Here is a 26,382-nt window from a genome sequence, read left to right as displayed (position 1 = left end):
GTGAACTATGATTACACACACCACTGCACTTGCCTGGGCAACAAAGCAAGACCCTGTCTCTATAAAAACAATAACTATTTAAGAGGAGCTGTGTCTTATATTCATCTTCACCTCCCGTGTGCACGCTTCTATGAAAATAATAGTATAAATAACTATATATTGATAAATATATAATCAGTAAACATTTATTTTTGTGAGTAAGTGAAAAAAAGCCCAGCTTACAATGAGATACCATCACATGCCCACTAGAAAGGCAAAACATTTAAGTCTGAACACCAAGTTCAGGTGAGGATGTGGAATAATATAAACTCACAGATGCTGCTGGTGGAAATGAAAATTAGTACAATCACTTTGGGAAACAATTTGCTATTTAGTAAAGCTGAAGACATCCACGACCTATGACCCAGCCATGAGGAAATGGATACTGTGTGCATCTTGAAACATACTGAAGCAATATTGTTTGCAACTGACAAAACTATAAACAATCCAAATGTCCATCAACAGAAGGGAGACATAAATTATATTAATAAAGTGGAATGCTATTTACTAATGAAAATGAACAAGCTACAGTTACATACAACTTGAACAAATCATACAAACATAGTTGAACAACAAAAAAAGCAATACACAGAAGAGTATATACCAATGCTGTCCAGTAGAACTTTCTGTGCTGATGGAAACATTCTATATCTGTGCTCACCGGTACAAAGGCCACACTAGTTACTGAGCACATGAAATGTGGCTGGAGTAACAAAGGAACTGAAATTTTAATTTAATTTTAATGAATTTAAATAATTACATGTAGTTAGTAGCTACAATACCGGATAACACAGATATACGTTACATACCTTTACTTATCTAAAGTTAAAAGCCAGGCAAAATGTAACTATATTGTCTAGATCTGTACTGTCTAATATATCTGTTAGCCACATGAGGCTAATCCTAATTGTGCTGTAAGTGTAAAATACACATCAAATTTGGAATATTTAGTATGATAAAAAGAATGTAAAATACCTCATTTATATTTTTTATACTGACTGCAGGTTGAAAAGTTGACATTTAGGACATATTAGATTTAAGAAAATATATTACTAAACTTAAGTAATTTATTTCTTTTTCTGTTACTTAGTGTGGCTATTAGATTTAAGGACAATTTAATATTATACATGTGGCTTGCGTTTATATTTCATAGTTTATTTCTATTGGACCATGTGCTAGGGAATACATAAAACAGGAAAGGTTTCAACCAATCAGGCAGCCAACTCCCAACTCATCGCACCATGCTCAAATAAGGCAGATGCCTAGCTGTAGCCAATTGGGTGATTTCTCTACTTTGCTTCTCTGTTTGGCCTATAAAAGCCTGCCACTCACACTTGTAGGTGTAGCTCTCTGAACCTCTTCTGTTTCTGAGGGCTGCCTGACTCATGAATTGGTCTTTGCTCAAATAAACCTGGCTAAATTTAATTTGTCTAAAGTTTTTCTTTAACACTACTTAATGGCACTGAACTTAAAAATGGTTAAGATGGTAAATTTTATGTGTATTTTTCCAAAAATAAAAAAAGTCCAATTTTTCCATCCCTCCCTTGTATAATAGCTCCTCATGTTCCACTGTAGTCCCTGATATCCTAGGAAAGGGCATTCATGGACTTGCAGCCTAGAGCCCTGTGAATTCTTTTGCTAGGCACATTTTCCTGAGATGGTGAGTTCCCTTTCCCTGATGAAATCAAGGCAGGAGTGACGCTGACTCTATAGCTTTCTTTTCTTTCTTTTTTGAGACAGAGTTTCACTCTTGTTGTTCAGGCTGGAGTGCAATGGCGTGATCTTGGCTCCCTGAAAGCTCTGCCTCCTGGGTTCAAGCAATTCTCCTCTCTCAGCCTTTCGAGTAGTTGGGATTACAGGCACCTGCCACCATGCCCAGCTAATTTCCGTATTTGCAGTAGAGTTGGGGTTTCACCATGTTGGCCAGGCTGGTCTGAAACTCCTTTTCCTCAGGTGATCTGCCTGCCTTGGCCTCCCAAAGTGCTGGGATTACAGGTGTGAGCCGCCACACCTGGCCTCTATAGCTATCTAATAGAGGACAACAGTCATACATTATGTTGTTTATGAAGTATTTTTGTTTTAGTGATAAAACAAGGTGAACACTGATAAGTGAATCCACCTCAAGCCCAGGAGATATCTGTGTTAGCAGTGAGAGTGGGGTAAGTCTCTAGAAAGGGTCCAGTTGGGGTGGAGAACGCAGGACATGTGTTCTGCCATGGAGAGCAGCAGGCTGATCATCACATGACTGCACTTCCTGGCTGAAACAGGTCAGCACTTCTCAAGTCAATCCCTCTGTCTTCCAGAATACAAAAAATAGGAAAGTATCACCATCACTCACATTAAGTCAGTGAATGTAAAAGCTAAAGAAGTGAAATGATTGGCTCTTCCAACTCCCCCATATTCTGCTGCTTGGACGTCTAAGAATGACTTGGCAGAGAAACTGCAGATTCTTATGCGTCCTCTTTCAAACAAAGCTCTCAGATGACTATGAAAACAACAGATATAGACTGTTGGGGCAAATACATCAGTATATGGATGCCCCTCACCATATGTTCTTGAAATATCATTCACCTTGACTCAGATGCCAATTACAAAGACAAATATGTATCAACCATTCTTTCAGGAAAACTCAGTTATTCCTTAGGGTACTCCTGAGGCTAAATCATATTAAATTTTTATGAGGAAATGCCTCACAGACATTTCTGGCATCTGGCAAAATGTGGGAGTCACTCAGACAAAGAATCCAAAGAAATGCCAATTGTCCACTGATGAGCCCTGTTCTGCAGGTCTGTTTTGAAGGCTTACCAGCTGGGAGGGGCCCTCTCTCAGGGCCAGGGTCTAGCCATTGGGGTTGAAGGGAGGAAAAAGTTTGGAAACCTTAACTGCCTAGGCATAAGATCTGTAGAATTCAATCAGTTTTGTGGTTAACAACAGGTCAATTACTAACCATGAAAGCCATGGGGTCAAGACTATGAGGACTTGGTATTTCTGGGGGACACAGCCTGTAAGTTTGAGAAGACCTGAGCTGTAGTTTTTAATTACCATCTGTATTTCTCTGCCAGCATGGGTGCTTTTCCTTGATTATTCCAAAGCCATTTCACATTCACACTTTGCAGGAAATGAAACTAACAGGGGCTTTGGTGTCCGAGACCATGATTTGATGCTGGCTCTACAACTCACATGCATCTGCACAAATTTGGAGTCCTGCTGAGCTTCATCTGTAGACAGGGGTGACAAGGGGCTACTTTCCTAGGAGTTTTGGGAAGACCAAATAAGATAATGCATAGTATTATCAGGTGCCTGGAACACAGTACAGTTAGTTCCCCTTTAAAAAAATTACCCTGCCGGACACGGTGGCTCACGCCTGTAATCCCAGCACTTTGGGAGGCTGAGGTGGGCGGATCACCTCAGGTCAGGAGTTTGAGACCAGCCTGACCAACACGGAGAAACCCCGTCTCTACCAAAAATACAAAACTAGCCAGGCGTGGTGATGCGCGCCTGTAATCCCAGCTACTCAGGAGGCTGAGGCAGGAGAATCTCTTGAACCCAGGAGGCAGAGGCTGCAGGGAGCCGAGATTGCGCCATTGCACTCCAGCCTGGGCAACAAGGGTGAAACTCTGTCAAAAAAAAAAAAAAAAAAAAATTACCCCTTTTCTGTGAATAAAAGCAACATCCTTGTTGAAGTTTACCAATAAAATCTTCAAAGCACAAAGAGCCAGTATGCTCACTGGGGAACAGCAGAGCAGGGCAGAACTGAAAACTGGAAGCAGCCAATCTTTCAGGGAAGAGGAGCTGGAGTTCCTTTTAAAAAGGAAACGGGAGAAACGTTTGAAGACATGCTAAATGCTCTTCAATAACTCCTACATTTTAGTCTCTTGGTATCTGCTCAACAACCTATCCCTATTTCTGTGTAGTGGAGCATGGAGGTTAGGATCCCGGGCTCCTGAGCCAGAATCCCTGTATGAATCTCAGTTCTGCTGCTTTCTAGTTGTGTGGCCTTGGACAAGTTATTTAACCTCCCTGTGCCTCAGTTTCCCCAACTGTAAAACTGGAATAACAATACTGCCTATATTTGTGAGGATTAAGTGAGTTAATATAAGTAATCAATAGTAAGTAGCTGGTATACAATAAGAAGTAAGTGAAAGTTAGCTATCACTTGTCTTATTAGTGCCAATGACTTAATTCAAGACCTGATCATTTTCATCTGCACTATTTCATGTCTGCCTCTAGTTGCTTCCCTCACCAGTGAATCCACACCAAGGATTGCTTTTCTAAAACAGACGTTTTTTTCCTAACACTGCCTTGGTAACCATTCAATGATATAAACAAGAGACTGAAGAATGGTGGGCAAACAAGCAAAAAAATCTGATAAAATCATTCAAAAGGATTACTAGGCCTTTAATTTATTTACCTGGAAAGATCTCTGGGACATATTACAGAGTGAAGAGGAGCAGGCTACAAGGCAGCATGTCTAATAAGAGTCTATTTACATGAAATAATCAAATGCATTGGTGTATGTGTAGGTATGCACAGTGGGATAACTGGAAGAATGAGGTTTCTGCAGGGGATAAAATCTGGAGTGATTTTTATTATCATCTTTATGATTTTATGTGCTACTTTAACGGTCTATAAGGTTTATATTATCTTTGTAATCAGAAAGAGAATAACACATCTATCCTCGTTGAAAAACAAAGAGCAAAAAAAAAAAATTAAGTCAATAGCTTCAAGAGGTAGAAAAATAAGAAGACTGGAATGAAACAGAAAAAAAAATGTTAGCAGGGTTTGAATCTGGATGGTGAGATTCTGGGATATGTTCCCCAAGTTTTCCACAGTGTATAAAGTTTCTTTAATGTGTATGAATTGGAGAAAAAGAAATCTATTTGCCATGCATGACTTGAATATGATCAAAATTAAACTTACGTTTATATCATAATCACAACTCAATGTTACCCCATCAAGAAATGTAACAAACTCTGCCACTTTGAGAAACTCCATCTGCATAAAAACTACTTGCTATTCCTCTCGTATCTCTCAAAAAAAGCCTTTACTAGATGAAACAGAGAAAAGCAGATATTTTTGGGTAAGAAACAGGCACATAAAGACCTTGTCACAACAAACCACTGCTTAGCGTTGAAGAATTATAATCCGCTGAGGTTTTCCCCCCGTGTACATAGGCATGCATTGGACTGGGGTGATGTGAGATTTAGGGCAGGTCTATGCCCCACCCTAAGTCTGTAAAACATGGTATTTCCACCCTTTCCATCAGGTATCATCACGTTTAAAAATATCTCTAAGTAACTTCAAATATTTTAACACTTCCATATTAAACATGACGGATATTGGCAATAGTCATGCAATTTTAACTTGTGTGTGATTAGATATTCCCACAGCGGCAGAAATGGAGTATATCACTGATAATCTTTCACCTCTAACCAATTCTTTGTCTCTGCTACATACTGGTGACATATATAAGGTAAATTGGAATCACAATGATCAAGGTAACATTTAGCCTCTGAGAGAAGGCTGGAAATTAATTTTAATTACAATTGATTTCTGCAAATAATGGATTTGCTCCTCCCGTGGCTGCATTTGGGCCGAGGATTGCTGTTGCGCTTGTTTCAAGGTAGGATCTGCAGGAGACCCAGTGTGCCTGCAACTCAGGAAGTGCTTGGCGCCTTACCCAGTGGGATGCCACCTCCAGTGCAGTCTCCCTGCTTGTTTCCACCTGGTTCCCAGCTCTGCCATGCAGGTTCTGAGCAGGAAGTTTGAGTTCGATGACGGTGGCTCCATATGAATTCTCCTCTTCCTGTTGGTTTCATGTGGGTCTTGCCTTGTTTTCTAACTCTTTTTCTGACTGACTAATCCCTGTGTCAGAGCTCTCTTTATTCTTCAGAATCCTGGCAGGGATTTATTTATTTTACCCTATGCCTTCCTAAACATATTGTGTCCATCTGCTTCTCTCCTGCTCATGCCCACCTGAATTTAATGCCAAAAGCTCGCTCTGCCAGTCCATTCTTTTTTGTTTGTTTGTTTTTTTTGTTTTTTGTTTTTTTGTTTTTTTTTTTATTATACTTTAGGTTTTAGGGTACATGTGCACAATGTGCAGGTTTGTTACATATGTATCCATGTGCCATGTTGATTTCCTGCACCCATTAGCTCGTCATTTAGCATTAGGTATATCTCCTAATGCTGTCCCCGCCCCCCCCACCCCCCACCCCACAACAGTACCCGGAATGTGATGTTCCCCTTCCTGTGTCCATGAGTTCTCATTGTTCAATTCCCACCTATGAGTGAGAACATGCGGTGTTTGGTTTTTTGTCCTTGCGATAGTTTACTGAGAATGATGTTTTCCAGTTTCATCCATGTCCCTACAAAGGACACGAACTCATCATTTTTTATGGCTGCATAGTATTCCATGGTGTATATGTGCCACATTTTCTTAATCCAGTCTATTGTTGTTGGACATTTGGGTTGGTTCCAAGTCTTTGCTATTGTGAATAGTGCCGCAATAAACATATGTGTGCATGTGTCTTTATAGCAGCATGATTTATAGTCCTTTGGGTATATACCCAGTAATGGGATGGCTGGGTCAAATGGTATTTCTAGTTCGAGATCCCTGAGGAATCGCCACACTGACTTCCACAATGGTTGAACTAGTTTACAGTCCCACCAACAGTGTAAAAGTGTTCCTATTTCTCCATATCCTCTCCAGCACCTGTTGTTTCCTGATTTTTTAATGATGGCCATTCTAACTGGTGTGAGATGGTATCTCACTGTGGTTTTGATTTGCATTTCTCTGATGGCCAGTGATGATGAGCATTTCCTAACTAAACTCTGGTTCCCTCCCTTCAAAGACACTGTTGGAGTCACTCAGTTAGCAGAGAGAAGCACACTGCTATAAAACAAAATGTTAGAAAAGTGAAGCCTTCAATGTGAGCAACCAAGATTGGCTCACTGGTTAGAAGAATCTGGGGTAGGTCCAAAGTTCCAGTTGCTGATTAGTTACACCTCGTTGTTAGGAAATGGAGTAGGAGGGCATGGTAACCCACCTCAGAAGGGACCTCGTGTCCTCAGCACTACATCAGAGTCTCTGCTGTACTAGATCTACTAGATCTAGCAACAGGACACTAACAGCACCCCTTCTCTCCATGAGACAGTGCTCCCTGCACCGCTGAGCAGTTCTGTCTCAGGACTGCCCGTTATTAAAGCCCCTTTAGCTGGGTCTTGGGCTCTCTATGCCCTCCTTGCTCCCTCCACAGATCACCTCCTCCTGCCAATGGCTTCTACCACCACCCATATGACCCATGAAATGGGTCACTGATTTATAATCCAGCCCAGACCCCTCTCTTTCAGATTTCACAGCAGTCTACAGAACTGTCTGCTTGGCTTCTCATTTGCATGTTTCCAAAGCATCTCAATATGTCCCCAAATCTAACTCATAAGCTGCTGTTGATCTCATGCCAACCTGAGCTCCTCTCCACAGCTGGTTCCCTTCCAGTATTATCCATCCTGGATAATACTGGAAGGGAACGGCCCATCCATCCTTCCATGTGTCTACCTGCTCAACTGCCCACCATCCATCTAACCATTCATCCTCCAGTAAGTCGGAAATGCAGGAGTCATCTCTGGCTCTTCTGTCTTCCTCACCCTGTCTCCCATCCATCTTTCGGTTGGGTCCATTACTTCTTTTGAATTCATCTACTTATTTTCTTTCTAGCCAACATCATCATCGTGTCACACTCGGGCTACTGGAAATTCCTCAACAGCTGTCCCTTTCGAACCTACTTTCTCTGCAGTCAGATCTAAATTTTCCAATGAAATTTTATTAACACCCCCCCAACCCCTTTAATGAAGTTTCCCTTATTCTTATAATAAAGACAAAAGTCCTCAACCTGCCCCAGAAGGCTCTGTAGGTCTGGCTTCCACCTCCCTCCTTCTCTAGCCCAACTCCCACCCCTGTCCTTCCAGCTCCAGCCACCCAGCCTTCCTTTAGTTCTTCAGACCCAAGGGGCTCCCCAGCATGACAGAGTCTGTTCACATGACCCCCCTCCCAATTCTGCAGCATCCTCCCTGCTCCGTCCCCTCTGTTCAGTTGTTTTCCATGTCCCATCCTCAGGGAGGCCTTCCCATACCTCCTCACTCAGTCCCCACGTTGTGAGTTCTCATGGTACCATGTTAACTCCTTCTGTGTCCTTAACTTGAATTTTATTTTGTAATCATTTATATCACCCCCTTCTCCCCCACGAAATCTTCCAGGACCGTCAGCTTCAGGAGGGCAGGGGCTCTGTCAGCTCTTGCTCCTGTGGTAACCCCAGAGTCCCTGCATCTCCCACCTCTGCCCGCACCCCACTCCCTACGGTCCCGCAGCACAGCCTTCCCTGCTGTACCGGCCACCTGGGCAGACACACTCCTCCGCCTTCTCACCTGTTTCAAGTCCTGGTTGGCATCTCATCCCCTCAGGGAGGCTTTTCTTGACCACAATCTGAAAACATCACCAACCCTGACCAATCTCCATTCCCTGCTTCATTTTCCTTGCTGTGTGCTCACCTCACCTCCTAACATGGGTGTTACACCCTGCACTCAGCAATTGCTCCTGTCTTGCCCACAAGAAGGTGCAGCACGACACCAGCATAGCATCCTGTCTGCTTTGTTCCCTGCTCTGTCGCTGACACCTAGAATAGTGCGTGGTGTGTAACAGGCACTCAGCAAATATCTGTTGAAAGAATGACTGTGCCTGGCACATGGCAGATCAGTACATACTTGTTGAATAAAGATCAGAAGAGAGGAGGAAGGGAGCCTGGGAAACTTCTGCAGATTCTGGCTCATTATCTCCAATTACCAGCCCCTAGAAAGAGGAGCCGGCTGCAAGGGGGCTGCCTCGTTAGTACGGAGATTTGGTGTGTGCCTTAAGCTTAGAGTTAATTATAATTAGGAACTGTTGAGAGTATTAGGAGGGCTAGGCTTGTGTGTGGAGGGGCGGTAATGGTGGGTAGGGTGTTGGTTTATATTTGGAAGGGGCTAGCTCAGCAAATTTATAGTGTAAATAAGGGAAAAGTTAACTTACTTAAGAGCAAAAGCCAATAAACAGTTTTAAGGACCATTAAAACTATTTTATATGCAAACACTGCTGCAAAACAATGAACGTGATCATTACACCACTTCTGTGTTCTTTGAAAAGCACTAACAAGAACCTCTAAGATATGCTGACTGAATTCCCAATTCCTCATCCTCGTTAGTGGTGTTATCCCAAGTCTGAGGCTCTAGGAAGCAGACTTTACAGGAAGTGAAACTGACTTTTCTACAGTTACATAATTTTTAGGCGGGGGATGGTAATACTATTCACTATGCCCATAAAGAAACAGCCATTATGTACGTGTGAGTCATGATGTATGTGTGGGTCATTATGTGTGTGTGGGTATAGGAAGCAACAGCAAACTAGAGGAAGGAGTAACACGGATACCCAGGGAAGGGCTTCAGGACGCCATGGAAGGTGAGAGGAAGATTAGAAGGCTGGACAGAGAAGTCTCTTTTTGACACTGTCTCTAGAAAGATACAAAAATAACACAACCCAGTAAAGAAACACTAAAAGACCACAGGAAGGGATGGGGTGGAGAGTGGTGAGGGCTAGAAAATGTAGTCCCAGAAGTCATGGGTAAATGACAGCCCATTGCAATGCCTGGAAACGGAAGCCAGAGTCCCGCCTGGGCAGAAGTGGGCCACTGCACACAGAAGTGCTCACCAGTAAGGAACAGGATGGTCCCTGAATTACCTACCAGCTCATCACTTGGAATCTGAGACTTCAACATGCTGATTTTTTTTTTTTTTCATTTTAAATGAAGTAATGAATCTGCTAAACTCAAGAGGAGTAACACAGAAGTAATGAAGAAGTGAGTTTTTTTTCAGGTAACAACGATCAACATTCTTTTAATGTGGCATTTCTGTTCATTTCCACAACACGTGATCTTGTCAGGAAATTCTGACACTGAGAAGGCTCATGACTCACCCAAGGTCATTGAGCCGTATGTGGTAGGACAAGGACTCCAAACTGTTCCTCCCATCTCTAAACCCTATGTCCTTCTCTTTTGCCCGAGAGGTCTTTTCCTGATCAGTCTGCCGCTCATCCACTCACCCTTCTCCTTCAAGTCCCCAGTGGTGTCCTCACAACACATTCTCCATTTATTCATGTTATTATTATTTCATGAGATCTATTATTTCATGCATGTCTTATCCTGATCTGGCCACAGACTACAAATTCATGGTGGTAGGAGGTAGATTTAAACACATCCTGCCTCTGACAACATTGTGCCAGACACACAAATCACATTTGATACCTCTATTTGGGGTGCTGAAAAAATTGATCCTAAGTTCGGGGTCCTGAGAATTGAAAACTATCTTGGTGGTAGAAATGTGCCTTGGGGGGTAAGAAAAAGTTCCCCTTGTGGAATCTGTTCTTCACTAAACCAGGAGTCAGCAAACTACTGTTTGTGGGCCAAAAGTAGCCCACTGCCTGGCTTTGAAAAAAAGTTTCCCTGGAACATAGTCAGACCCATCTGTTTCTGTATTGTCTGTGGCTGCTTTTGCATGAAAACAGCAGAGCCAAGAAGCTGAACTGAGACTGAGATTGGCCTTTAAAGGCTAACACATTTACTACTGGACCCTTTACAGAAAAAAGTTTGCCAACCCCCTGCACTAGACTGTAACTACTAGGAGGGCAGTATCTTGTGTTTTATTATCTTCTTTTTTTTTTTTTTGAGACCTCTGGAGTCTTGCTCTGCCACCCAGGCTGGAGTGCAGTGGCATTATCGGCTCACTGCAACCTCCACCTCCCAGGTTCAAGCAATTCTCTTGCCTCAGCCTCCCGAGTAGCTGGGATTACAGGCACATGCCACCACGCCCAGCTAATTTTTGTCTTTTTAGTAGAGGCGGGGTTTCACCATGTTTGCCAGGTTGGTGTCAAGCTCCTGACCTCATGTAATCCACCTGCCTCAGCCTTCATTATCTTTTTATAGCAGTGCCTCCCACAGAGTCTGGCAAAAAGAAAGTGATGAATAAATATTTATTGAATGAAGAGATGGATTATTGGACCCTTTTAAGTACATACTCTCTGTCCAGCTGTGATGAGCAATCGGTACAGGAACAGAATTCAGTGTTCCTGTGACAAACAGCTGTATATCAAATACCCACATGGGTCAAGTGGAGACAAAGTGGGCAGGATCTCTGGAGGTTTAAAGGAGAAAATCTGCTTAGAATGTGGTGGGGAGCCCACAGACGTTTTATAGAAAGGAAACAATCAATACAGGGCCATCCCCATGTTTGTCTGCCTCCGCCTCCTGAGTAGATGGGACTGCAGGCACACACCATCATGCCCAACTAATTTTTAAAATTTTTTTGTAGAGACACAGTCTCGCTTTGTTGCCAAGGCTGGTCTCCAACTCCTGGCCTCAAGCAATCCTCCCACCTCAGCCTCCCAAAGTGCTAGGATTACAGTCACAGGAAATTCTGTGGGTAGCACTGCTAGAGAATCTGTACTGTCACACTAAGAAATGTGAACTCAGGCAAAGACAGTTTAACAGCACTTTCACAATCAATAAAGCTAATAGATTGCTCCCCTGGAATAACCAACCCTCCCAAGTTTGTTCTCTCATAAGAAATGAGACACGAGGAGCGAGATGTTCTCTTGGCCTAATCTGCATTGTTGTGTTGTTTTTTAAAATCTATGTATCTTTATAAGTAGTATTAATTACGTTAGGCGACTACAGTGGGCCTGTCAGTGCCTTGATGCAGTCATGGATGATGGAGAGCAGTTTAGTGTGGGGGATGGATAGTGCGGGCCTTGGGAGAAGGGGTTTCATCAATCTAGCGCGTGTCTCAGCATTGGTACGGAACATTAATGAGGCTGAGCTCGACTTAAAAACCATCCAAGGCATTATGGGTTGGTAACATTCAGTTTCACAGGCACTAGGAATGTCTATCCTAGCTCTTTTGCTAATGAGTGTTGTGATATGGGGAGTATCATTTAACTTCTGAGTTTCAGTTTCCTGTCCTTAAAATGAGGCTATTACTGACCTACCTAACCCAGTGTCCACAGGATTAATGAGTTAATGTTTTCAGAGAACTCTGAGCTCCTTGCATTAAGGAAAGCTGTGCATCATTATTTCCATTCATTCTCACGTAGCAGCTGGGAAACATTAGGACTATAATGTTTACTCCATCCAAAATGCATTTTCCTTCTCAGCATTTTAACGTTACCTGTGTTACCCAAACCTTAAATCTAAAAGGAAAACAGGGCCCACGACAACAGTACAATGATGAAGTGGGGGTAGATAGTTATTCCTTTCTTTAGTACGAGCGTAACACCAGCTGTTCTAGACGGATGAAGGAGGTAATTGCACTGTAAATTTCCTCTGTATGAGCCTGGTGGTCAATCTTACTAGATGCGGAAAGGAAGTTCTACAACAGCACAATGACACTGTTGACACTTACATGCAATGATATTCCCGTATCTGTTCTTCATTCTGTTCTCATCTTTCTTAGCCGAGTCCCATGGTGCAGACTGCCCTTCAAAGAAGCTCTAGAAGGAAAGTGAGACTGAGAATTACAATTTGGCGCAGTAAACAGAGGGATCTTAACGATGGAGGATGTTCTTAAAAAACGTAGAACAAGGGTCAAGAAGGAAAGAATGCCCACAGGAATGAGACAAGGGATTATTACACTATATTATATTTTAAATATTTCATTTAGCTTTTTCTAAACTTTGTTTTCCTTTAGTTAGTATCTTATAAACACAGGGATGGAGGCTGAAGAGTGAACCCACAATTTCTCTGTATAACCGAGTAAAAATGGTCACATGTTCATCCCCATCCCACCTGAATATTTAATACAGAAAAATTAATGTTTCACTCAATTTCTTAATTATATTGTCATTTTTCAATATTCTTGTAAGAGATACAGTGATGTCTTTTTCTCACTAATTGCTAATTGAAGAAAGGTTATTTTTGGCTAAAACATGAGAGTAAGTAAGCTGAGACTTCATGACTTCTAGGCTAAAATCCTGTAATAAACTCTGCCAAAGTTTTCTCTTCATTTTTAATGGAGTTTAGATGTCCATTTATTTAGGATTTGGCACTATGATGCCTGGAGTCTTTAATCTTCAGGTTATTCAATATTTTTTTGTTCAAGTTGTAATGAAAATGTCCCCTACTCTCAGTGGACATTACATTACTTTAGTTCACGTTACATTTTACCTTTATGTGGTCAACTATGTGAGGAGGTTATGGGAAAAGGATGGAAGTGAACAGAATTCAGTAAAGCTACTTCTTGTTTTTGCCACAGTACTCATGTACTTCCTGGCACCCACTGGGAAGGAAGAGAGAGGGAAAGAGGAAGAGATGAAGGGCGAGCAGATGAATGAGAGCACCATTTGGGAATGCTTTGGGGCCAGAGAACATGGCATTAGGGACTCGTGTCCTCAGATGTGCTCCAGGGTGGCTTTCCAGTTCTCTCCCAAACAGAAGCTCTTCCTTCCTCCCCAGTCTCCATCTCACCTGTGGTGTTCAGCCATCTTGGCCATTTCCACCATTTACAATATTTTGAGATAAGTCTGTCGCTAGGTAGAATCTATTTATTCCTTTTTATGGGTCCAACTCTCCCTCATGAGGTAAATTGTTGCTTAGCACTGCTGCAGTAGGACACACTGCTCGCAGATGCCACGGGGTATCTGTGCCCCGCTCTGCCTGCCTGTGTGCTGCACAGTATTCTGACCACTAAGTGGACAGTGCTTGGCATCCTCTGTTGTTTCTATGTCTGTCTCTGCCACCAGGCTGTGGACTCCCTGAGAGTGGGGGCTATGTGTTCATCATTTATGTTTGGAATCCAGTAATTAGTTATTGAATGAATGAATAACTGTGGTGTTTGGTTGTAGTATGTTTTGGCTTTGATTTCAAAATGAAGCTTTATTTCTGCAGCTTAAGTGTGCAAGGGGCTCTAAGGCTTGGAAAGTCTACCTATCCACAGTCTGCAGATTTCATTCCACAGTTGAATGGAATAGACTTGACATAGTTTGTCAAGTCCATGCCTTTTCTGTGGCCTGGTGGGTATGGATACTGCTGTTACCATACAACCGAGCTTGCATCAGAGACTGGCTGGAGAAGACCCCAGCCCCAGGTCTGTCCTGCCCTCAGGCTTCAGATCTTGTCCTCCGTACATCCAACCAACAAAACAGTTGAGCAACACCATTTTATAACACAACACAGAAGATTGAAAAAAATAACACTACAAACCTAACAGTTAAGAGGTTTAATCTGCTTATCTTAAGGTCCCTTAGTTATGATCACAGGTAACACTTTATTATCATAATAGTTTTTACCTTATATTTATCATTTCAAAAACATGGTAGGATCAGATGTGCTATATATGAACAGCTGTATTAACAGATTCACACTATGCATCGCTAGTTGAAGAGTGATATGGTTTGGCTGTGTCCCCACCCAAATCTCATCTTCAATTGTAGTTCCCATAATCCCCATGTGTTGTGGGAGGGACCTGGTGGGAGGTAATTGAATCATGGGGATGGTTACCTCCATGCCGTTCTCCTGATAGTGAGTGAGTTCTCATGAGATTTGGTGGTTTTATAAGTGGCTTTTCCTACCCTTCACTCGGCACTCTTCCTTGCTGCCACCAGGTAAAGACGACATGTTTGCTTCCCCTTCTGCCGTGATTGTAAGTTTCCCAAGGCCTCCCCAGCCCTGCGGAACTGTGCATCAATTAAACCTCTTTCCCTTATAAATTACCCGGTTTTGGGTATTTCTTTTTTCTTTTTTTTTAAATTTGAGACAGAGTCTCACCCTGTCACCCAGGCTAGAGTACAGTGGCACAATCTCAGCTCACTGCAACCTCTGCTTCCTGGGTTCAAACGATTCTTGTGCCTCAGCCTCCCGAGTAGCTGGAATTACAGGCATGCACCACCACGCCCAGCTGATTTTTGTATTTTTAGTACAGACGGGGTTTCACCGTGTTGGCCAGGCTGGTCTCGAACTCCTGACCTCAAGTGATTCACCCGCCTTGGGATTCACCTGCTGGGATTACAGGAGTGAGCCACTGTGCCCAGCCTCGGGTATTTCTTCACAGCAGCATGAGAATGGACTAATACAAAAAGTAAAACCCTGTATGATACAGGGCAAATGCAAATAAAAACATTTTCAGGTTATTAATAAATTAACTCAATACAAATACTATCATTAAAAATCGCTAGCTGATTCCATCTAGAACAAGACCTTTATATAATCAGGGGATTTATTCACACATGTAGCTTCTATTCTGCTACATAACATGCATTTAAAAATAGCTTCAGGGATTTTAAAGTCAGATACTCTTTTTCTGAATACTGTCTTTGTTACTCTATGAATGACAATAATTTTATAGTTGAGTAATAACTACTATTTGACTTCCAACAATTTAATTCCACTTTGAGTTTGTCATGATTAATTACCAATTTCACTTCCCTCTGCCTTTTCCACCCATCTAAAAAGTTCTCAGATTTTGTTTTTTGTAGGAAGATGGAAGAAGAAAACTGACTTTGAGACCTTGAAGTCTTCCAGTAAATCCACAGCCTCAACTCATACAGAAAATGCCCCTAGATTCCCTGAGCCTTCACTTGGGGGCCCGAGCCACATGAGAGTCCCTGCCCTCTCTGGATACGCAGAGGCTCCCTTGTGGGGAATGATGCTCACATCACAGCTGTGTTTCTTCAGTATTTGTGGTTACCACAGGACTGCCAATAGCCCTTGTATTTAAAAATAGTTATTTTAGTTGTATTATTTTCATTTAATTGGTGACCAAGAAACAGACACAAATCAACAAATGAAATAATAACCAATTGTACTGCATTTGAGCACTACAGTTCCCAAAATATTTTCCTACAGATGGGGCCCAAGTTTTATCCATCTCTGAGCGCTTATTATGAGAGCATCAAAAGTATGTGCAGATGAATGAGTCCATCCTCTCACCTGATCCTCACTGGAGGAGAGGACATGAGCTGTCCCTTACAGCTGAGGGACATGAGATGAAGACAGAAACCTCAACCTAGATTAGAAGTCAGTGTTTTCTGACTCTTTATCCACTGCTTTTTCTCTACCACTCTTACCCCAATGACCTTGAGAAGAAAACACTATTAAGCCAACTTAAATACACATGGCCAACAATTGTTTTCCATGCCAAGATTATCTCTGCTTGTCTCTGAAAGAATGTTTACAACAAAAGAATATAAAAAAAGTCACCTAAATTTTAACTATTGATTAATTCTATAAAACAGGAATTTTTCTTCTCATACATGATATGTGTTCATTGCATGGAAGCCATTGCAGGAAAAGTTCAACTTCTTGCAATGAGCCTCCCAACTTCTTATCCAGGAATTATATGAATCACTATGAACGGCAAAATGTATTTTTTAAAAAACAAAACAAAATTAGAGATGCTCTGAGGAAAAGGTCAGATAACTAGTGCCTCCATACACAAATGTCACTGTCTCCTGACTCCATACAGATAGGGTGATGGTGTCTTGCATTTTCTGTAAGTGTTCCTTCCACTTATATAGCCAATTTCCCCATGGATACATTTGGATTATTAAGACCATGTGTCCTTATCCCTGGCTTAGAAAACAAGTAATATACCTATGGGAGCCCAGAGAGAAAAGGGAAAGGCCTTCTAGATTGGTTGCCTTGGCTTTTATTTCCTTTTGTTATGGAGATTAAAAATGTTTTTTCCTAAGACGGATCCAGTTTTGAATGTTACGGCTTTTTTCTAGCATATACTTTCAAGATATCTGAGAAAATATTTACTTTAGACTCCCTCTTATGCCTAAAGTGAGATAAAAGCCAATTGTTTAAATTTTTAGTTAGAAAATAAAACTTCCATCTGTAGCTCTGGAGCCACTGAATATTCAGAGAAGCTATGATACGGTACATGGATCTCTCAGACTGTGTGCCCCTGGTTGCTTTCCTGGCTAACAATTCTCAGGGCAAGTATAGTAACTGGGATAGGAACACTGCCGTCAGTGCCTTAGAATACTGCTTCATGTCTGGTTTGCAGCCAGGACTGCCACAGATGTGCAGCTGCAGAGGTAGCAGATATACTTCCTTTATTCTTCCTTCCCTAGAGAGACTGAGGATTCTCTAATGACCCTGTGAGTCCACTCTCCTTCCTTTTTTTTTTTTTTTTTTGGGCAGACCATGAGATGGGCATAATCACTAATAAACACAACAGTAAAATGTGCCTGAGGAAAATCAAATAACATTGGGTTATGTGTAACTTTACCATGCAATTATTCTATTATGTTCCTTTTCACATACTTTTTCACTTTTAAATATCTTTTAATAAATTAAGCAAAGTCAATGCACATTTTATAAGATGTTCGCCTGTGCATTTTTCTTTGGGCAAGAATAAAAGGTTCTTTAGCTATCTTTTTATCTTTAAGAGGTCAAAAGTTACACATGTTCTTTTAAAATTACAGAAATTGAATATTGAATGCTTTAAGAAGAATTCTACTCTGAACCAATATTCTTGGGAAGTAATCACCAAATAATTTATATTGTAAAAAAGAAGGGTTCCTCTCAAACTTGTTGAAAGTAAAGACAATCAGGTTTTGAATCCTCCCAGTGCGATAGAAAGAAAAGAACTCTGTTCTTTGGAGTAAGGATTTTCGAAGCATATGCTGGCTTCTGGTCTCCGGGAGGAAATTTTGCATATCTTCTCCTTGCATCTCTCTATGCCTGAGACAAATCCGTACGTTCAAGTTTAAGCACAACCTCCAACTCCTGCTCTCACCTCAGAGTCTTCCCTTGACAGAATTATGCTCAGGCTTGCTAAAATCAAATTATTCGACCAAAGCTCAGGCATAATTTTGAACAAGAGGCCCAATGAGAGAGAGCATGGGGGATGGCTGAGGGAACCAAGGCTAAAAGCATCATTCAGCCCCTGAGGACATCCCATCTGCAGAATAGCAACTTAAGGACAGGTGTGGGAGGCAGGCAATGATGGCCCCTGCTCCCAGCACAAGTTTTATAGGTGGGATTTTGAATATAATATGCACATTTAGGCAATATTTAGTGTTTAGGGCAGATTTTAAATATGCAGGTATAATTTAACACACCAACTATGAACTTCCTATTATGAAAAAAACACTAGATGTATTTTTGGGATTTAAGTTAATGGTCTCACTGCACCTTCTGTTAGAATTTTCATAAATATACTTATGCTTTTATTCTACTTAAAATGTAATTAAAGTGTTTCCTCTGACTACCTTAGCTCATGTATACTGCAAGGAGGCAGCAGACCTGGGAACCACTCTGAAAGAGTAATAAGTCTCCAAAACAATAAAAATGAAACCAGGCAAGCTCCAGTGAATACCAATGACTTCCCCACTTGAAGATGCTGCACTCTCCATGGGCACAGAGCAGAAGGAAATTGAACATCCTGCATACTGTCATTTTTTTCTGAATAGGAAACATGTTTTTGTGATTCAATAACCTCCTTCCCCACCCCCCATACCACCATCATTTTCCACAGGATATAATTATACATCTCAGTTGCCCACCTCAAGAGAACATTACTCCAAAATGATGCAGACTGTTAAAAATGCCACAGCTCCTAGATATTAAAAAAGGAGAAAAAAATCCTATTCAACAGAAAAGCTGCCAGAAAGAAAGGGATGCAGGTCAAGGCCGTACATAATGTGCAGTATGTTTTCAGGCAGTGCAGGGTCAAGTTTTTTAGATGCTTCTGAAATAGAATTTTTCCTCCCTTTCTCATATGAATAAAATTGTGCATGTAAAATGACTAAAGTCGTCACCCTGAAAGAAGGAAGATGAACTCACTGGGGCATGCAAAGTCTATGAACTTTCTTTGTTTTCTGCTCAGACTTCTCTTCTGGTGCTTCGAAGCATCGCATTTTATTAGATCTCATATAAACTATTTATTGCTATAGCACTAAAGCAACTGAAGACACCTAACTTTGCCTGATGGGCCACAAAGCAGAGTGCCCCAGAAGTTCAGGCACAGTGATGGCAATGGTCACTGGTCACTGTCATTCTCCAGTGTCTTGAACAAAGGCAGGCAAAAGGAGCATGTGATGCTTCACGGGTAAGAGAGGTAAGAATTGGGTGAAAACAAAAATCTAGACACACAAACTAGGTTTCTAAACAAACTGAAATCTAAATGTGAACATTCATTGATCTTTTAAAGAAGTTGCAAATCTCTGGCCACTTTTTATTGCAACTTAATCCAGTTTGAAATTGTGCAGAATTTTTCTATTTTGCAGGATTCAGAGCAGCCATCACGATCTTGGCAATTGTTATCATACAATTATCTTCCTTTACCTAATAGCTCTTTCTCTTTTGATAATGGGATTGAGGTTTGCCACCTAAATATATATATATATATACACACACACACACACACAATGTTTTCATGCCTATAAACAGTCCCCATGATGTCTGACTGAGCTGTACAATATGTTTCTTATTCTACTGAATATTACTCTGAATGAGGGATTTTACAAGTGCCTTTTCACAGCAATGTCATATATTTCCTGTTGATCCATACATGCTTATGAGGTTTGTGAAGCTCTATCAGGGGTGAGCATTTTAATCCTGTTATATAGATAAGGAAATTTAGTATGAAAGACATTGAGTGGCTCCCCTGAAATCACACAGCTGGTAAACAGAAGAGCTGGGACCCAGCCAAGGCCATTCCACTCTGAACTTAGTGTGCCTCCATTTGGCCACAAAACTGGCCCAGAACCTGTGGCTTTGTGCCTGCTGCATTGCACTGTGCATGTGGCATTCTGAAGTCACCCCGGCCATGGGTCTTAAGCCACCAAGGATTTCTTGTTACCATGCTTTATGGAATGAGCCAGTTCAGTGGCACAGTCCTATCACCACCTGCACAGCGATGCTTCCTGGTGATGTATGAACACCCTGGAGGGACCCTCAATCAAGTTGCCTTTCTTTCTCTTCAAACTTGCTCAATTTCAAAAGTCCCCTTTCTTCCCACCTTCAGAAGCACTGTGGTAGTCAGCTCCCGCTAATGAAGTGACACAGCCCTCAAGAGCACTGGAGCTGAAATAAGTTGAGAACCACTGATCAAGTCGCAAGAGCAAAAAAACATATCCTCCAAGTGAGTGACAAGGGGAAATAGTCATGAAAACAGTAACTGCGGAGTGTTCACGGCTGCTGAACATTCCTTGGACAAGGCCAATGTTCTGTGGGATTGCAGAGACTGATGCAGAGTAAGGTGGCTCCAAAAAGGAGATGATTTTGATATAATTGGGGTGAGTGTCAGTAGGGCATTAATTGTAAGAAGCAGAGGGTGGGTGTTAGGGGATATTCAACCCTTTCTTGACCTGCACTGCTCTTTTCTTTTGTTCCCTAGAAAACAGTTTAATAACAGAGACCTACATCCTCAGCCATGCCTGGGGCTCCCCCTTATCTGGAATGTCTTCTCGAGGCTGGGTGCCTCTGTCATCTTGTCCATGATGAAGCTCTCAGCTGCATTTCAGGGAGTCCTTTTTTCCTTGGCACCCCCCTTCAGGGGCTCTCAAGGGCTCATCACAAGAATATTTCATCAGTTTGGAAGTCAAAGCCTGCATTTCCAGATTCCTTCTTCCTGCAAGAGTCTCTGCTGCTTCTTATGGAATGAGGATGGTGTCCTGGAGAAGCTGGACCGAAGGGTTTCTATGTGTTTAGATTTATTACATAAAACTTGGTCAAAGCTGACTTTTTCGAGTTGCCTATCTCTTGATTCCCATGTATATCAATGAGATCAATCTTTGAAGACTCTGGAACTTGGATCTGCCCCTGTTCTCACTGCAGTGCCCTTGCAAACCCAAAGAGGCCATGGTAATTTAATGGGGTGTCAAAATAGTGATGTCAGTGAGCAATCTGTCACAGGTCCCCCAAAGAGGACTGCTCTGTTTTAGAGGCAGCTGAAAGTATCTGTGTTTTTATAAGCCATGCTAGGCTTAGGTCCTGTCTCCACGATTGTCACCCCACATTTCAGAGAGACAGCAATTTTCATTTTGCCTCTGATGCAGATTTTGCCAGAGTTTGGGATGTTCGCACTACTCAAGAGCTGTATAATTTCTTTCACCTCTGCACCTGACTTTGACAGTGAGCCTGTGCAAATGCGCCCAGATCCTCAGAGAGCAGTAAGAATACCTCCTTGGAAAAGGCATCTTGAAAACATCTAGAGAGCAGATGGCTGTTTTTGTGGAAATTCAGCTGCTCCCTTCCTTTGGAGAGCAGCCTCCAACCCATCTCTTGCCTGCATTATTGCAGTAGCTACCTGACTGGTCTCTTTGCCACCCTCCAGTTTATAAACTTGTCCCAGAGTGAGCTGTTATAAACATACCAGGGCACCTGTCACTTTCCTATTTGAAAACTGAGCAAGTCTCCCTCCCGACACTGTGGCCCCATGAAGGGAGGTGAGACTCAACATGTGTGACACACCCAGCATGCAGCCAGTGCTCCCTAAGGCCACCTGTTACTATTCTCGTTCTAATATGAAAACCTGAGACCTTGATGACAGTACATCCTTACTGACTTGACTGCCAGTTTTTGCTGTTGTCTCCAAGATAATTTTTTCCAATTTTTCCTCCCATGTCTGTATTTTTCCTTCACTGACTCTATATAGTATTTGGAAGTTGGGTGGGGGTTTTATTCTTGTCCCTCTTTTTTCTTTTTTTTTAAAGCAAACATCCTCTTCCTGGTATTTCTTGGAGAACTGTGAAGTCTTAAAATGTTCTCACTTCAGAAATCAGAGCATATAAACTCCATCAAATGTGACTGAAAATCTAAGGATACTTTTTTTTTAAGAGATGACAGGCTTGGAAATGAATAAGTATAGCAGAAAAAGGAATTTTAATGTGATATTTGTGACTCTTTTTTTGACACCTATTAATTTATAAAACCCATCAGAACAATTCCCAGGCTCTTCCTGCAATACTTAAGTCATGGTAACTAAAGATCAAAATTTAGAACAGAAAATTATTTTAGAAATTTAGAAAATAAGGTTAGAAATATCTTTTCAAACAGTTTAGCGAAAAATGATTACATCTCAATTTACTCTGCCAGAAAGTTCAATGCCTACTCTTGAAAGCAAACACTTGTATGGAACTTTATAACCCAAAGTTATCTGTAGAGTCACAGAGGCTCTCCTTTTATTTAAAGACTGACTTTTAGCCAAATGTCATATCTTATTGAAGAATGTGAATACTCTCACTTTAGATCACATGGATTACTTCTTGTAAGGGAAGTCTTGGCAATCAGCCTTAGTCTACAAGAGTAAATATGAGATTCTAAATAGTGAAAACAATGAGCCTGCACTGGTATGGAGCAGAAATCCCGGCATGGCAGAAGTTTCCACGTGGTGCTGATCACTCATCTGTAGAGTCAGAGGTGGTTACAGCCACCCTTGGGAATCCTGGAAGAACCAATTCACCTCTCAAAACAGAGAGATCATCATCTTACAGTAGATCTTGGGTGAATGCTGTAGTCATCTGAATGTACTCCCTTGAAACGTTACTCATTTCACTACTGTGCTTTGAAATTGGGAAGTTGCAACTAGCAGATGGGAAGGAGCAAATGAGAATCCCTAGAGGCAAGTGACAAAGGCAGTCAGGAGGACTCAGCAGCAACTCACGAGGTCTTTCCAAATTTTAGTCACTCATGTACACCTTCACCACTTCCCTCATCCCCTCACCACTTCCCTCTGTTATTGAATGATGTAAATTTAACTCGTGTATATGCGAATGCATTTACAGTACTTGCAAATGAAACTTCGCATCATTTTCGAGACAAAGTCTCACTCTGTTGCCCAGGCTGGAGTGTAGTGGTGTGATCTCAGCTCACTGCAGCCCTTGACCTCCTGAGCTCAAGTGATCCTCCTGCCTCAGCCTCCTGAGTAGCTAGGACTACAGGTGCACACCACCATGCCCAGCTAATTTTTGTATTTTTTATAGACACGGGTTTTCATCATGTTGCCCAGGCTGGTCTTGAACCCCTGAGCTCAAGGGATCTGCCCACCTCAGCCTCCCAAAGTGTTGGGATTACAGTCGTGAGCCACCATGGCCAGCCAAGCCAAGAACTCTTACCTCAGGTAAAGATAACAGAAAAAGTCAAGACAACAAAAACGAAGCAATAGTATCCAATCCAGCCAGGCAGTGCTGCTTGACTACTTCGGAGCCTAAGGCCAGGCCTCTTCTCCTTTGGCTGAGAGAGAACGCTTGCCTCAAACCAAGGTTCACTGGTGAATCAAAAGTATTGAAAGACAACTAATGGGAAAGCCAATCACTTTCTCACTTGCGATTCAGCACAGCTTATTCCCCATGAGCGGGCCTCCTAAAAATCACCTTGTACATCATCAGTTGTTTGCATCTCACACTTGGGGAAAACTGAATTCACCATCTTATCTTGGCTTAAGTGGTGCTGAGGCAAAAGAATGAGATGTAGGACCAGAAGATTTGGGCTTAAATCCCAGCTCTGACTGATTCCTAACTGTGTGACCACAGGTAGGTTACTGAATTTGTTTTTTAAAGTTTACAGTAGAATTTTTATAATTAAATCGTTTAACAGGATTGCTTTCTGTATTAAAACCTGTGAATGTCAGTGGAAAAAACCATGTTGGCTTGTACATATAAAGTGACACTGAATTGGCATGTTATTAGTAGAATGTGTAGAACTTGTAGAATGTTGATGGAAATGCACAGGTCATTAGAGTCACAAACATCTCTGTCCTCCCCAGACTATAAACTCTACAAGGGAAGGGGCTGAGTCTTTCACATTCTCAGCACCTAGCATCTGCCTGGAACATAGGAGGAGCTCTGTATGAGGAAAAATAGATGATAATTATAAATCAGAAGATTCATGCATCCTGAGTGCATTCAAATTTAATATTTTTGAGGCTTGGTTCTTGAATATGTTTTTTAAAAAGTATAATACTTATGTCTAGTTTTAAATAAATTACCATCATGTTTCAGAGAGTAATACTGAAGAGAGACATTTTACATGGAGGGCATTATACCCTAAATGTTAAAAACTCCTCTAACATTTTATAGTATAGTGTTTCTCCCCCTTCAGAATCACAGTCTGCTGAAAGGATAACAATTAGTTTAAGTGAACCAAGGTCAGATGCTAAAAGGAAGTTGCCAAAAGTTGTATTTAGAATCTGCTGATCCTTTAAAAAATGAAGAGCTGGCCTCAGTTCAAGAAACCAGATATTAGATTAAAACCTTGGGGGCACGTGGTTCAATTTTTTTATTTGGAACTACAAGGTTTGGGATTAAACTAAAAGTAAGATGCTTCATGCTTATTAGATGTACTGCCTTAAAACATTTTCAAGAAGCCAACAGAATTGAAAGTAAATGAAAGTAAACTTGAGGGTCAATTTTGAAATGCAAACAGCCGAGAGCTAATGCCCTTGGAGGACCCACATTACCAGAATGGACTTTCACACAATAGCTACAGATTGTTGTTTCAGCAAAGAAAATTCCTGAAAGAGAATCTAAGGTTTTGCCAAGAAATGTCATAAGAAAAAAATGCAGGCTCAAACGATTTTGACGACATAAGAATTCTTTTAGTAAAATCACAATAAATAACCAATTCAGTAGTATTAATAAGAACAATGGTGGCCAGGTGTGGTGGATCACACCTGTAATTCCAGCACTTTGGGAAGACAAGGCAGAAGGCTTGCTTGAGGCCAGGAGAAAGAACAGCCTGGGCAACATAGCAAGACCCCGCCTCTACTAAAAATTAAAAAAAACTAGCTAGGTACAGTGGCACATGCCCATAGTCCCAGCTACTCAGGCTCAGGAGGCTGAGGCAAGAGGATCTCTTCAGGTTGAGGCTACAGTGAGTTACAATTGCACCACTGCCCTCCAGCCTGGGCAACAGAGCAAGACTCTGTCTCAAAAAACATAAATAAATAACATAACACTAACAATAACACAAGATAGCAAATGCAGCTCTCTGTGTTCCAAATACCATGCTAAAATTTTTACCCAAAATATCTCATAGATGTAAGCCTGTTAATTGACATAAATCCTTGCCTCATTTTGTCATTACGGTTGTAAATTATGCTCATGAAAAGAGGCCCCAGCAGTGGCTTACACCTGTAATTCCAGCACTTTGGAAGGCTGAGGTGGGCGGATCACTTGAGGCCAGGAGTTCGAGACCAGCCTGGCCAACGTGGTGAAACCCTGTCTCTACTAAAAATACAAAAATTAGCTGGGTGTGGTGGTGGCCGCCTGTAATCCCATATACTAGGGAGGCTGAGGCGGGAGAAACGCTTGAACCCTGGAGGTGGAGGTTGCAGTGAGCTGAGATCACACCATTGCACTCCAGCCTGGGTGACAAAAGCCAAACTCTGTCTCAAAAAAAACAATAACAACAACAGATTTACTACATGACTCAGCAACAGCACTGCTGGGATTTATCACAGAGAAGCAAAAATTTATATCCCCACAAAACTCTGTAAATAAATATCCATAATAGCTTTACTTGTGATCACCAAAAACTGGAAACAGTCAAATTGCTCTTCCCTAAGGGATTGACTAGACAAACTCTAGTACATCCATATACCATGGAATATTATTGAGCTGCAAAAAGGAATGAACTAATGATATAGACAACAACTTGGATGGATCTCAAGGGCATTGTGCTCAGGAAAAAGAAGAATGTTTCTGCCAACGTAGAACTGCCCTTACATTCTTGTTCTGGAGGGCCACGCACAATGGCTGTGCAGTGATTAAAAGAATCCCGCAACCAGCACCCTGAACCTGCCTGCTTTGTGCCCAGCTCTGTGCCTGTGGAAGTTAAAAATGGGGACGCAGGCTCCCTCTTCAGGCAACACGGTCTAATTGTGCCAGTAAAAATAACATTAAATCTCACATATTAGAGATGTGAAGAAAACTTAAATGGCACATATTAATACCCACGATAGACTTTTGAAGGATAAAAGACCAATCAAAACTAAAGTAGAAAATACATAGAAAAGATAGATTTGAGCTGAGTTATAATGGTTACACCAGCTTTGCAAAGGAAGTGAAGGAAGGGCCCCCTGCTCAATGAACATCATATCCCATAGCAACTAGAACGCAGCGGGCAGTTCTACGTTGGCAGAAACATTCTAGTCTGCAATGCCTGACATGATGGCTGTTAGGGCTACTTGTGGCTATTGAGCACTTGCAACGAGGCTGGGATGACCAAGGAACTGAATTTTAACATTTAATGTAAATTATTTACATTTAAATAGCCACATGTGCCTTGGAGAAACCATTTTGGGCAGCTCAGGTGG

General features: G+C 41.7%; 1 protein-coding gene across 10 annotated transcripts in view; it reads right to left on the bottom strand.

The window, feature by feature from the left end:
* Positions 1-26,382, bottom strand: part of PTPRM (protein tyrosine phosphatase receptor type M) — an 840,314-nt gene that overhangs the window by 96,952 nt on the left and 716,980 nt on the right. For all 10 annotated transcript variants that reach the window (XM_058438632.1, XM_058438634.1, XM_058438633.1 and 7 more), the window contains one exon: positions 12,523-12,610. In XM_058438632.1, coding sequence (XP_058294615.1) covers positions 12,523-12,610 — 88 coding nt within the window. The remainder of the gene's footprint in view (positions 1-12,522; positions 12,611-26,382) is intronic.

The sequence above is a fragment of the Hylobates moloch genome, unplaced genomic scaffold, assembly GCF_009828535.3.
Source record: "Hylobates moloch isolate HMO894 unplaced genomic scaffold, HMol_V3 SCAFFOLD_5, whole genome shotgun sequence".
NCBI lineage: Eukaryota > Metazoa > Chordata > Mammalia > Primates > Hylobatidae > Hylobates > Hylobates moloch.
This window is presented reverse-complemented; position numbering and strand designations above follow the sequence as displayed.